Source organism: Xenia sp. Carnegie-2017, unplaced genomic scaffold (assembly GCF_021976095.1).
Source record: "Xenia sp. Carnegie-2017 unplaced genomic scaffold, XeniaSp_v1 HiC_scaffold_25, whole genome shotgun sequence".
In the NCBI taxonomy this organism is placed as follows: Eukaryota; Metazoa; Cnidaria; class Anthozoa; order Malacalcyonacea; family Xeniidae; genus Xenia; species Xenia sp. Carnegie-2017.
The window spans coordinates 7,126,233-7,139,483 of record NW_025813488.1 but is presented as its reverse complement, the minus strand read 5'-3'; the positions used below and the strand labels follow the sequence as shown (position 1 = coordinate 7,139,483).

Sequence of the window (13,251 nt, the reverse complement as noted above, 5' to 3'; positions counted from 1 at the left end):
GAATCTTGCATGCGTGGCGTCTTCCTTTGTCGACGCACTTCAGCAATGCTTGCATGCGCGGCGTCTTCCGTTGTTGAGGCACTTCAGGGAATCTTGCATACGCGGCGTCTTCCTTTGTCGAGGCACTTCAGGAATTCCTTTGTCGAGGCACTTCAGGGAATCTAGCATGCGCGGCGTCTTCCTTTGTCGATGGCAATGCTTGCACGGCGTCTTCCGTTGTTGAGGCACTTCAGCGAATCTTGCATACGCGGCGTCTTCCTTGTCGAGGCACTTCAGGGAATCATTCTTTCGTTGTCGAGGCACTTCAGAGAATCTTGCATGCAAGGCGTCTTCCGTTGTCGTTCAGAGAATCTGCATGCTCTTCCGTTTTCATCTTGCATACGCAGGCACTTCAGGGAATCATGCATGCGCGGCGTCTTCCGTTGTTGAGGCACTTCAGCGAATCTTGCATACGCGGCGTCTTCCGTTGTCGAGGCACTTCACGTCTTCTTTTGTCGAGGCACTTCAGAATCTAGCATGCGCGGCGTCTTTCGTTGTTGAGGAACTTCAGCAATGCTTGCATGCTCTTCCGTTGTTGAGGCACTTCAGCGAATCTTGCATACGCGGCGTCTTCCTTGTCGAGGCACTTCAGGGAATCTTGCAGGAACTTCAGCAATGCTTGCATTCTTCAGGCATTGGAATCTTGCATACGCGGCGTCTTCCTTTGTCGAGGCACTTCAGGAATCTAATCTAGGCACTTCAGGAATCTAGCAACGGCAATCTTGCATGCGCGGCGTCTTCCGTTGTTGAGGCACTTCAGCAACTTGCATTCTTCCTTGTCGATTCACGCGCGCGGCGTCTTTCGTTCTTGCATTCTTCCGAGGCACTTCAGAGAATCTTGCATGCGCGGCGTCTTCCGTTGTTGAGGCACTTCAGCGAATCTTGGCGGCGTCTTCCAGTCGAGGCACTTCAGCAATCTTGCATGCGCGGCGTCTTCCGTTGTTGAGGCACTTCAGGGAATCTTGCATACGCGGCGTCTTCCGTTGTCGAGGCACTTCAGGGAATCTTGCATACGCGGCGTCTTCCGTCGAGGCACTTCAGGGAATCTTGCATGCGCGGCGTCTTCCTTTGTCGAGGCACTTCAGCGAATCTAGCATGCGCGGCGTCTTTCGTTGTTGAGGAACTTCAGCAATGCTTGCATGCGCGGCGTCTTCCGTTGTCGAGGCACTTCAGGGAATCTTGCATGCGCGGCGTCTTCCGTTGTTGAGGCACTTCAGCGAATCTTGCATACGCGGCGTCTTCCGTTGTTGAGGCACTTCAGCGAATCTTGCATGCGCGGCGTCTTCCGTTGTCGAGGCACTTCAGGGAATCTTGCATGCGCGGCGTCTTCCTTGTCGAGGCACTTCAGCGAATCTTGCATGCGCGGCGTCTTCCGTTGTCGAGGCACTTCAGCAATGCTTGCATGCGCGGCGTCTTCCGTTGTTGAGGCACTTCAGCGAATCTTGCATGCGCGGCGTCTTCCGTTGTTGAGGCACTTCAGGAATCTTGCATGCGCGGCGTCTTCCGTTGTCGAGGCACTTCAGCGAATCTTGCATGCGCGGCGTCTTCCGTTGTTGAGGCACTTCAGCGAATCTTGCATACGCGGCGTCTTCCGTTGTCGAGGCACTTCAGGGAATCTTGCATGCGCGGCGTCTTCCGTTGTCGAGGCACTTCAGCGAATCTTGCATGCGCGGCGTCTTTCGTTGTTGAGGCACTTCAGAGAATCTTGCATGCGCGGCGTCTTCCGTTGTTGAGGCACTTCAGCGAATCTTGCATGCGCGGCGTCTTCCTTTGTCGAGGCACTTCAGGGAATCTAGCATGCGCGGCGTCTTTCGTTGTCGAGGCACTTCAGCAATGCTTGCATGCGCGGCGTCTTCCGTTGTTGAGGCACTTCAGCGAATCTTGCATACGCGGCGTCTTCCGTTGTCGAGGCACTTCAGGGAATCTTGCTTGTGCGGCGTCTTCCGTTGTTGAGGCACTTCAGGGAATCTTGCATACGTGGCGTCTTCTGTTGTCGAGGCACTTCAGGGAATCTTGCATACGTGGCGTCTTACGTGCATGCGTCTCTTTTTGCAAGTGTCATTATTGTTTAGAGGTGTCAGATAGATCTGTTTAGATCAAATAGGAAAATATTACGAACGTAACATAAAAGCGAGGAATGCAAAGACAAAGTAGACAGCTATGTATTGAACAGGAAAAACGACATTGAATGAAGCAAGACAAAAGATGACAAAAGAACCTTTTGACACCGAAAATAAGATGGAATGATTTCAAAAAAAAAGGAATAAGCAATTAGGCTAATTAAAAATTAAGATGAAATAATACAAGAAAAATTGACAAAGCAATATTGTTAAGGAATATAACCTAAAATGATGCAAGACAAAATGACATAACAATATTGTGAAGTGAAATAAGATAAAAAGATGACATAAGAATCTTATGAAGAAAATTAAGATGAAATAATGCAAAAGAAAGATGACATTGCAATCTTGTAAAGAAAAATAAGACGAATTGGTGCAAGACAAATATTTCATAAATTTCATAACAATATTTGTAAATACATTGCCTGATGCTTTAATTCATGTATGACATTTGGAGGCACATTTAAAAGTTTTGTACATGCTAGCTTTTGTTTGCTTTTTGCATTTTCTAACGTGATTGGCATGACTTAATTGTCTTTTATAACTTAACAAAACTAAATAAGCTATCTATCGACTTAAGTTAAAGTAATATGCTTGAATAATCCAGCTTTCTTTTATAACTTACACTTGCTCGACGGCTATTGATCGACTTAAGTCGGGCTAACGTGCATGAATAACCTAGTTTTGAAAAGTTGTCGTTTCCATTGTTTTCGATTTGCACTTGATTTTCGACCAAGTGTGCACAAGTAAATTTCTAGAGATGCTGCAGGCGTTGCAAAACGAAGGATGTATGTCAGGTAAGATGAAAATTCGACAATGCATTGACTTTATATTAAAATTTACTTGATATTGTGCCTTTTGAATTTCAGAAAAAGAAACATTGCGCTTTGGGGAATATGATGGAAGTACTAAAAATAATCATGATTATGACATTGTGGGGAAGTTTTAAAAAAGTTATGGAAACAGCTTCACTACTGCTAAACATTGAGGAGATGCAGTTGGCTGCTTTTGACAACAAATCTACAGGTATCCAGGTTTTCTTGTAAATACCATTGTACTTCTTCATTATATGAAATTTTTGAAAAACTGTTGCATGATGAGTTCATAGTTGCACATTTTTCATTGGTGGTGTTAAATCTTGAATTTGGAGTCTCCAGCTTGGCTGAAAACAAGACTACAGAGAAAATTTAAAAAAAAACAACGGACAGTGTTAATTGAGTTTGTTAGAACTTTTTTCATCGAATATACCGTTACTTTTTTTGTCAATTTGAAAAGGCTTCGTTAAATTATGAGTCTTATGAATCCATTTGTTTTGTAGGAATTGATTGATACTGTGGATTACATTCTGCATGGTTGTTGTGGATTTTATGGTGGCTTTCATGGATTGCATCGTGGCTGTCGTGGGCTGCATCGTGGCTGTCGTGGATTGCATCGTGGCTGTCGTGGGCTGCATCGTGGTTATCGTGGACCTTTTCAAACTAATCTTGCCAAGTTGCATTACGTTAATCTACGAATGAAGACTGACGACAACGTTTCAAAACCCATGATCTAATGTCTATATGTGATCATCACTATCAAACATTGAGTTAGCAAAATATCTTTGATAGTTGGAGTATGTTTCATCCTCTAAACAAAACAACCTTACACAACACTGCAAGAAGTTGTAAAGAAGCAGTTGGCTGCTTATGACCACCAATCTATAGGTAATTTATGAGTATGTATTCTTATTTACCAATCTTTTTAGTTGCTTTCTGGCTGCATTACGAGCAGACGATAAACATGTAAGTGGGAATTTTCCAGACAAAAAGCAATTTATTACGATTGGGCAAAAATAACTTACCGTTAAAATCGGAAATTGGAATGTTATTTGTTGAAAATTTAATGGTTAAAACCCTAGACTATCGTTATATGTTTGCAGCAGTCCATGTCAGAGATGGGCTGTTGGTTTTCATGTTGATTCCTTGTGACAGCTTTAGTGGTAGCCATTTTCAGAGTCAAGTACAAAGTAAACGTATATTTCCCACTTCCCACGTTCACTCTGAAGATGACTGCCGCTAGGGCTGACAAGACGTCAGTCGACAGCAACACTAACAATACTTTTCAGGACTACACCTTTCCTTATCTTGAACCTTTCATTTGTTTTGTAGTGAAAAAAGAAAACAATGGTGGTGGCGTATTAGCTCTATTCATATATTGCATCATGTTTGCCATGGGTTAAATCAAATTGTCGTTGGTCACAATCATAGCCGTCGTTGATCACAAACATAGTCATCGCAGATCAACTCAATGCTGTTGTGGATTACATGATGGTTGTCGTGGATTTCTATCATCGTTTTCTGGATTGACATCACCATTGTCGTTGATTTTATGGAATCAATCTTGGGGATTTATCATTTGAGGATTACGTTAATCTACGTATGAAGACCAAAAACGACGTTTCAGGTTGGACGTTTTTTAGTTCAAATCCTGGTGATCAACACTAACAGGAAGTTGATTGAACATTGGCTGAGTTATATAACAAAGCTACATGTTTTTTTGATTCCTGTTATTGGGTTTTTTTTTGTATACACGTCTGATGTCGAGAAAAAGGTCCGGTTTTTTTTATGTTTTTCGTTTATTTGATCACCAGGATACACGATCATAAGTTCAAGGAAATAAGCATGGGTTTCTTTGAGTTTTGGTCGTGTGTATTAGTTTTTAAAATGTGTATTTTTAATTATAATATTCATTAAAGTAAACATTAAAAATCTAAATGCACGAATTAAAGCGCAACGTAAGTAACTAAACGTGCTAAAACTAACGAGAAAATTACGGTCTAAAATACAGCAAATTTTGAATTACAGATTGAACGGTAAAAATAGCAAAAAACCTGCGGTCCGAAACAAATCCGGCATGTGAGCTGCATAGCGCAAACTAAATGTATTTAAAATTATAAACGTCTGAAATATTCTTTTTTGATGTTGCTTTATCAACAATTTGAACGTTTTTTTTATAGAACTGTCAAAATTTTGAACCATGCAAAACTTAAAACGATCATCAAAAACTAGGAAATGAAGAAAAACAAATCAACATGTTTAATAATACTTTTGAAAAAAAGAGTGATCTGCATCATCAAGAGGAATATGCTAGAAGTAATGTCTTATTGGTTTAATGAAGAGAGAAACAGAATAAGTGCATGAAACCCGGCATTGCTTTTGCTAAAAAACTCTCAAAATCAATGTTAGACAGTGGCATGTTCAAGTTAAAATAACGGCTGTTATTTAACTTGAAGAAAAAAAAAGTCGGAGCAGGAAGATAGTTTAATTATTTTTGATGTATTGGGTTTGCTCGTCTCGAAATGAAGTCGATTATCTTCATTTATTTTATGCATGGAAGATGATTTCATAGCCAGACGAACTAATTGGATACATTTAGCCTAGTTCCAGGTAGGAATAATCGTAAATGGTGCCATGATGGCATCTAGGTGATCGAGTGTTGGACACAAGAAGGATTGGTTGGCACGCCGTTTGGTAAAGTATAAGGGCCCAGGGAGGCGGTTTTCCACCCCTTAGGTTCTCTTTCGGCTCGGGTACTAACGTTGTTTTACAGGTGTCTCGTCGTTCAAAGGTATGTTTAATCATTTTTGTGCAGCATAGCTCGTTGGTACTAGGAAGAGGTTCAAATCGGCTTTTTCATGCCACTGATCAACGGGGTTAAGCTAAAGATGCGCAAAGCAAAATGCATGAAAAAATGGCATAATCTAAAAATGGCGTAATCTAAAAATGGCGTAATCTAAAAATGGCGTACTCTAAAAATGGCGTACTCTTGAAATGCAACCGGTTCCGGATTTTTCACTGCTTTTTTTTACAAGGATGCATATTTCCTAACTCACTTTTTTCAGCAACCTTGTAAAGATAAAGGTAATCTAATGAATTGTGTAAATATAATTAAGGCCTTAAAAATGAAATGTAAAGCATCCTTTTTTGTAAAGATAACTAGTAAAGATAGATAAGGTGATTCCAAGTAATGTGCATCCACCGACTGGGTTTCGTAGCTCATTTGATATCTGAGGGTTTTCCTCCGGTGATACGCCGGTTTCCCTCATCTTTAGAGAATCGCTCTAAAGAATAACAAAAAAGGGTGGCCATGTCCGGGACCTGCAGTAGGGATTGTATGGTTATCGGGTTGGATTCCCGATCCACTCGAAAAAAAAGAGAAGAGATTTAGATTTTCTGTTCGTTCTCTCACCTTAAAATAATAAGAGTTGATTTTGTTTTGTTGCGATTTGATAAAGAACAAACGAAAATGTTAATTGCTGTCATTCATTCACTACCATTAAATAAGCAATTTTCAAAAATGCACGTTGCCAATACAGACCGATTTTCTGACAACGAATTTTTTATAATGATTCATTTGGAAAACCAATTTCAGTTGCTTTAGTGTAATGCGAGCCGTCTCGAGAACGTTAATTGGATGAGCTTATTCATACATTCAGTTGTGTCATGATTTCTTTTGACAGTAAATTGCGAATTAGTGAATTGAACTTAATAAGTGAATTGCTTTTAAAAGAAATCAGCAGGTCTTTGGGCAATACATATATGAATGAAACACCCCCATTTTACTTTATTGGGTCGGCGATGAGTACAATTTAAGAAACATACATCTCATCTCTAAATAAGAACTATAAAAATTTTACTCTGCAGTACTTCAAATACAACAATAAAATTCAATTACTATATTGTGTGAAACGATACAGAAAGAATGAAACAGAAAAAGAAAACTATCACAATGTTATTTTCCTTATAAATCGGGAACATAGAAGTACAACATAAGAGTGTCATTCTTTATATTTGAGTAAGAATTTTTTTGGAAAGACTGCAAGTGAGCCCTTTACCATCAGGTTCCACATTCAGAGCTGTCACAACACCATCTTGAATAACCATGGAATATCTACCAAGAATGAAAAAGCACAGCTAATATACAACTTGAGTTGTGTTTTGTAAATTTCAGAATTACTCTTTCTTTAGAAATCAAATCTGCTTGAGTGAGTTTTAACAAATTGTTTGCATAGCAAATATCTTCAATGTGAGTACACCTTAACACTTTTAGAAAAAAACATCAACTAAATGATAAAAATTACCTTTTGGATCTATAATTTCCAAGAGCGGCTGTGGCATCAAAATCCATTTCAATTGCTTTGGTGAAAGCTCCAGTTGTGTCAGCAAGCATTCTTATCTAGAAAGCAATAAAGCATATAATCATCAAAGCCTGTTCATGCCCAGTTTTGGGTAAAAGAAAATTTATAACAAGTACCATTACCAAGCAATTATGTAGAATTCCTACTATATATAAAAATTTTATCAACTCCATTTATTGGAAAAATATCTTCAGCTAAAAATGTATGTACCTTGCCATCACACTTATTTTGTTCACCCCATGCAGACATCACAAAAGCATCATTTACAGATAGACATGCAATAATGTCTATGCCTTTGGCCTGAAATTGTAGAATTTACTAAATAACAAAAATCAATAATGAAACTACGAAAATTTCAAAATCTATACTACCTTGATTTTGCCAAAATCTTCAACATAGCCAGGAAGGTGAGTCTAAAGAATTACAAACAACTTCACTCATTACCAGTCCATTGCTTTTCTAAGCAAGGTAGTGGTTCAATTTTGCAATGTGATTTCTTGATATCATGTAAGCACAGCTGCAAAACGCTTACCTTAGAGCATCCAGGGGTGAAAGCACCAGGAACAGCAAAGAGAATGCCCTTTTTCCCTTTGAATAATTCTCCTAGGTTCACACTAGTTGCTGGTGTACCTTCATGTACCTCAATGGATGGTAAAGAATCTCCGACCTAAGTAAACATATATTTACAACCACAACATTGAACACAGCTAGAACATAAAATTCAGATATCCAATGTTAAAAGAAGTTGACTGGTTCACCAACTGTTAACTAAATTTGAGCTAAATTACGCTGGACACATCTTCAAATGCAAATATCCCACAAATTCTTTGTAATTGTTGGCCAATTAGAACGTAAATTACAATAAAAAGGAAAAGTTTCTTACAGCTACATACTTTAATTGGCATATTTCCAGTTGCTGTCTTGCAAAAAGCTCTTTTAAAAATTCCTCTTGCGTTGCTTTCAGTTAAATGACGAAGATGCAACATTAACACACGCATGTTAACTTAAAGGCCACGGATGCATAACCCGGATGACATATTTGCATATCGTCACGTAACTTTTATGTAGAGAACATTAACAATTTTAAAAACAGCGAAATTCTATCGAATACATGATATACTTAAAATTTTTGATTTATTTTGCTTGGTTAAAAAATGAAGAACACATCAGAGGTCAAAATAGTAGTTTTAGGCAAAAAAGTTAGTAACGTGACGATACAGCGAGATGATACACATTGATGATACATGATATACGCTAAGTTTCTTGTAAACGGAAAGTATGTGGTTGAAAGAAGCTAGCCCAAGTGCCCGAAAGGTTTTTTTTGTGTTGGACATCAAGTGTGAGATGATTTAAAATCGTGAAAAGAAAGTGTGGAAAAAAGCGTTATGTTACATTTGGTGACGTCATAAGTTTATGTGACGTATTATGCACGGGGGATTAGGTTGTTGCACTGATAACTCGAACATTTGTGATAACTGACAGTTACTATCTAGGGTTAGCCAACAAGGTGGTGCACCAGACCACCAAGCCAAAATTAATTAGAGTATTTAACATCAAGTGTTCTGCGTATCATGCGTAATCAATTGATTGCGCCGTTATTTTCTTTCAAAAATCACTATCTCCTTTCTTCGGTAAACATTGATAATATGCTCGAGGAAAAGCAACGAGCATTAACGCGTTGAAACTTCTTGTTTGAAGATGACAGACCACAGAAAAAGAATTAATACTCCTTTAACCTTGAAGTTTTCTCTCTACTAACTATTGAATATGATGCATAGGAGAATCATCACTAAACACGCTACAACTTGTCAATAAAAACGTGGCAAAATTTTGCTTCGTTTCATATCTCTAAAGCCCTGAATAAATTAATATACATTTAAGCAACTGCTAGAGCGAAAGTAAGGAGTTAATTATCAAGACTCTGTATATAAAGCGTTTTCCTTTTTCTCCTTTTACAAATATCCTCAGGTTTTTAGAAGCAAAAAAATAAAAATTGATCTCCTCATCATCAAAAGAAGTATGCGCAAGATCGTGTATGCATAACGAGCACCATTTCCAAGAGTGAGTACCTAAAGTTCATCTCTTAGCAAAGTATATCTATCGTTACTTGGTTTCAATTTTTTGAACACAGTTTCTGGAGGGTCAGTTTTCTTCTCGTCATCTTGATCATCGCGAGTGTCCATATCAAAATCTTTATCTATTTCTTCTTCATGGGGCACCTCTTCCAACTTCAAGGAAAAAAACAACGCAAGAATATAAAAACACGTTTAGATGATAATGAATCATAATGATAAAGCTATTTCGAAAATATATAGCGACATTCATATATTTTATGCAATGTTTGGACTGTTCGGATTCTCAGACTCTCCATTTACTACTCTACACTCCCTATAATGATACTCCCTGTCGTATTGCTTAGCTAAAAAATTCGGTAGTGTACATTGGAAACGTTTACAGTACACATTGACAAGGCCGTCCCTGGAACGTTAAATAGGAGGGGGCGGGAGGGTGTATTCAGCTGAGTACAATCGATTTATTTTGAAGAAATTCACTTACAAAAGAAATAAGTCGGGCACCACTAAATACATGAATAACCCCCCTCCAGTTAACGTTCTAGGGATGGCCTACAGATAGTACGCTGTTCGTCATTTATTTCTCAAAAGACATTCATGTAAGTATACTGGAGAGATTGAACATACCTTCGGAGATTCAGTAGGATCTGGTCCATGATGAAATTCTCGATGTAGTTTGCCGGATTGAAAGTCCTCTATGAATTTTTGTAAATTCTTAGGTTCCCTAAAATACCACATTCACATACAGATAGAACTATTATCAAATCACAAAAAATTGGTCCACCAGGAACTGGCTCTCCACCCGTTGATACGATCGTGGAGCATCTTTCTTAGAATGATTATTGTTTTTCAAGAAAAGTAGATAATTTCTAGGAAAGAGCCACTTACTTGATATCATCAAAACTTGGTAGTGTGTACATATGACGAAAACTATCAATAGCTATCAGAGGAAGGTCCTGGTAACGAGATTAATAATGGAGTAAAAACAGTGCCCACATCTCAAAAGATGTTTATGCCAATAGTGAATTCTTGAGTACCACCAGCTATACACTTACACTAGTTGATTTGCCCAAGTGATGTAGTGGATGGGAGAACTGTATCCCATCAGCAGTCAGGAAGTTGATTGTGCCTAACGATTATAAAATCCAGTATCATGGTCAGAGGGTAAGAACTACATATATCTATTTCCTGGTAAATCAAATTATTTGAAAATTTCAGAAGGTTTTTAAATGCTAAAGTAAAACTAAAAAAAAGTAAAACTAAAAAAAAGTAACATTATCATCTGACTCTGAACCTGTTGCTATTGACAAACATTCCATCCAGAATATATTTATGTCTGTAACTAGTGGACAACTGGTATTTATAGCACTTTACAGACTTACATCTATCTGGTAATATATTCTGTGAAACCAACCTTTAAAATGAGTGAAGTGATTTTGGATAGTCTGTTGAAATATTTCAGTACTATGCTTGTCATCAGGATGATGGAACAAAAGTAGAAATGGAATTCCTTCTTCAGTCAATTCTTCTGCATTTTCGAATGTAATGACACGAACCAAAGGCACACAATATTCACTTGCCCAAGACTTTAATTCATCATAATTATCCAAAGATTTACCATAATCAGCTTCCATTTTCTGCAAACATGAAATAGGTTTATGAATTGATGAAATTTACATTTAATTACATGTTATCATTGACAAAAATACAACTTAGTGATTAATCAAAAGCCGATGGAACAGAAAAAATACATTTTAAAATGTAAAGTCTAACATATTAGGTAAATAATAAAACTTACTTATATCAATTCATAATTTTAGAATATATAACCAAATCAAATGGCTTAATAAGACTCCAATATGCGATGCAATAGAAGCAAAATGATTCTGCTTATAACAAAATGCTTAGGTATGCAAACTAAACAATTCTTCTCTGGGTAAATGAAGTTGGTATATAATTACATTTGTTTTGAATACAACTTTGTCACCATTTTCACGCTCTTTGGAAGATGCATCCCTGTAAAATAAATAATAATTTATTAATACTAAAGCTGAACCCATAAGACCAAAAGATAATTAAATTGCATTAAAAACTTCACATAGCAGTCAGGTGAAGAAGATACACATTACATTCAAAGATTGGTTGTCAGCACATCTTAAATCTTGCATGATTCCAAGCAAGCATAAATATCCTCATGATTAAATAATACATACCCAAAACCTACATAAAATTCACAATCTTCTCTAAATTGGTCAGCAACCTAAAATGTATGCATAGTGCAAATAATTATGTCATGACTCAAAATTAACATTAAGAAAAATATCTTAAGTGTCAAACCTTTTCAAATGCATGAAAATTTCCACTATTTTTTGTATCAAAATATCCAATTACATTTCTTTTTGAAAACTGCATAAAAAAACATCATTAAAGTAACTGCTCAGTCAATTTTTTCTCTCTTCCTAATTACATACATCTATATTTAAATCCTGAGAAGCATGAAATTCTTGTATTTTATCAGACAACTGGTCTCGACAAAACTTTGAGAGACTATCCACAGTTCTTTGGCCTCTAAATTCCCGTTTTGTCACCTAAGTAAGAACAACTTATGTTAATTAAATAAACCAATACAAAAAGTTCACTTCATTCTCTTCATGGTCTACCTGTCCATTTCTGAAAATCTTCAATGTCGGATACTTATTCACACTGAAACGTTGGCAGATTTCTTGTTGGTCTTCACAATCTATTCTAGCCAATATCAGATCATTCTATGAAGATTGGCATCGATTGAATCATTGCACAATAGAAACAACATTGTAATTCATCCAAGTGAATGAAAATAGTCTACTACATACTGGAAACTCTTCTTTCAGTATGTCAGCTGCTTGTTCAAAAGTTGGTTTTAGCATTTGACTAAATCGACACCTACAAAATGAAATGCATCTAAATGTGTTGAAACATAAGAGGTATATCACAAGAATCTTAAAGAATTTTCTGTGTAGATTAGTAAGGTATATGCCTTACCAATCTACACAGAAAGAAAATCACTTAGGTCTTACATTGTACATTACTACCATCTACTTTACTTTGTAGAATAAATTTAACAATGAAACATATAATTTCTTCATTACGTCAAAAAGATTTCCAAACCTTACCAGTCAGCATAAAAATTAACAAATACAACCTTGGCTTTAACTAAGATAAAGAAAACACATTTGTTTATTATCTGGAAATAATTGACAATAGCTGTAACTGTTCACTGTCTGGATCCACGTTTACATTTGCATAGAATTCTTAATCAAAATAAAAAACTAACCCAACTCGGTTTCAATATTGTTGTGATCAAGATCTATCACATTTAAACCATAGACAGGAAGCAACAATAATCGGGCCTAAAAAATATTGGAAACTTTAATTGGCAGAAAACAAACATGATGTAAACATCACAGCTCAGCTACTACGTGTGCCGTCTGTGCACGACGACAATAACACCTATGTACAACTTACGGTTAAAAACACGTAAAAGATCCACTGAAACGTAGAAAGCATTTTAAAGGTAGATACAAAATCGAAAAATAACAAAATTACCAAAAAATAGAGGAAATTTTAAAAGTAATTCATGACAATTTAAACCGGTAGCCAAAAGCATTCAGTTTACTCAGCCAGTGAAAAACCTCCACGTTATAATGCGAGAAAAAGTCCACGATCCTCGCGTGGGGTTGACCTTAACCCTGTTCAAACGAAGTGAGTATACCATAATGGCCAACTTTCGAAAATACACCTAAATGGTTAATCTGATTCTGATATTTTTGGGTCAAAAAGTTTATCTTGATGAAATTATAATTCA

General features: G+C 37.1%; 2 protein-coding genes across 2 annotated transcripts; both read right to left on the bottom strand.

Moving 5' to 3' along the window:
• Window positions 1–6,807: 6,807 nt before the first annotated feature.
• LOC124452930 (peroxiredoxin-5, mitochondrial-like) lies at window positions 6,808–8,372 on the bottom strand. Its single transcript, XM_047003588.1, has 6 exons — window positions 8,229–8,372; window positions 7,868–8,002; window positions 7,707–7,748; window positions 7,546–7,635; window positions 7,279–7,373; window positions 6,808–7,088 (listed from the first exon to the last, which is right to left on the bottom strand). Exons 1-6 carry the CDS (start codon window positions 8,331–8,333, stop codon window positions 6,983–6,985), a joined length of 573 nt encoding a protein of 190 aa, XP_046859544.1. The 5' UTR covers window positions 8,334–8,372; the 3' UTR covers window positions 6,808–6,982.
• A 693-nt stretch (window positions 8,373–9,065) lies between these two features.
• LOC124452929 (endoplasmic reticulum resident protein 44-like) lies at window positions 9,066–13,071 on the bottom strand. Its single transcript, XM_047003587.1, has 14 exons — window positions 12,912–13,071; window positions 12,721–12,796; window positions 12,560–12,599; window positions 12,260–12,329; window positions 12,068–12,172; window positions 11,879–11,995; window positions 11,745–11,813; window positions 11,621–11,667; window positions 11,369–11,423; window positions 10,822–11,044; window positions 10,463–10,536; window positions 10,296–10,363; window positions 10,035–10,131; window positions 9,066–9,563 (listed from the first exon to the last, which is right to left on the bottom strand). Exons 1-14 carry the CDS (start codon window positions 12,951–12,953, stop codon window positions 9,405–9,407), a joined length of 1,242 nt encoding a protein of 413 aa, XP_046859543.1. The 5' UTR covers window positions 12,954–13,071; the 3' UTR covers window positions 9,066–9,404.
• Between the last annotated feature and the right edge of the window lie 180 nt (window positions 13,072–13,251).

Coding starts and splice junctions, on each gene's coding strand:
- LOC124452930 (XM_047003588.1), bottom strand. CDS start 8,333: ATGCGTGTGTTAATGTTGCATCTTCGTCATTTAACTGAAAGCAACGCA. Junction 8,003..8,228: donor CTGGAAATATGCCAATTAAA/GTATGTAGCTGT, acceptor ATGTTTACTTAG/GTCGGAGATTCTTTACCATC. Junction 7,636..7,706: donor AAGATTTTGGCAAAATCAAG/GTAGTATAGATT, acceptor CTACAATTTCAG/GCCAAAGGCATAGACATTAT.
- LOC124452929 (XM_047003587.1), bottom strand. CDS start 12,953: ATGCTTTCTACGTTTCAGTGGATCTTTTACGTGTTTTTAACC. Junction 12,600..12,720: donor CAATATTGAAACCGAGTTGG/GTTAGTTTTTTA, acceptor TCTTTATCTTAG/TTAAAGCCAAGGTTGTATTT. Junction 11,996..12,067: donor AGATTTTCAGAAATGGACAG/GTAGACCATGAA, acceptor GTTCTTACTTAG/GTGACAAAACGGGAATTTAG.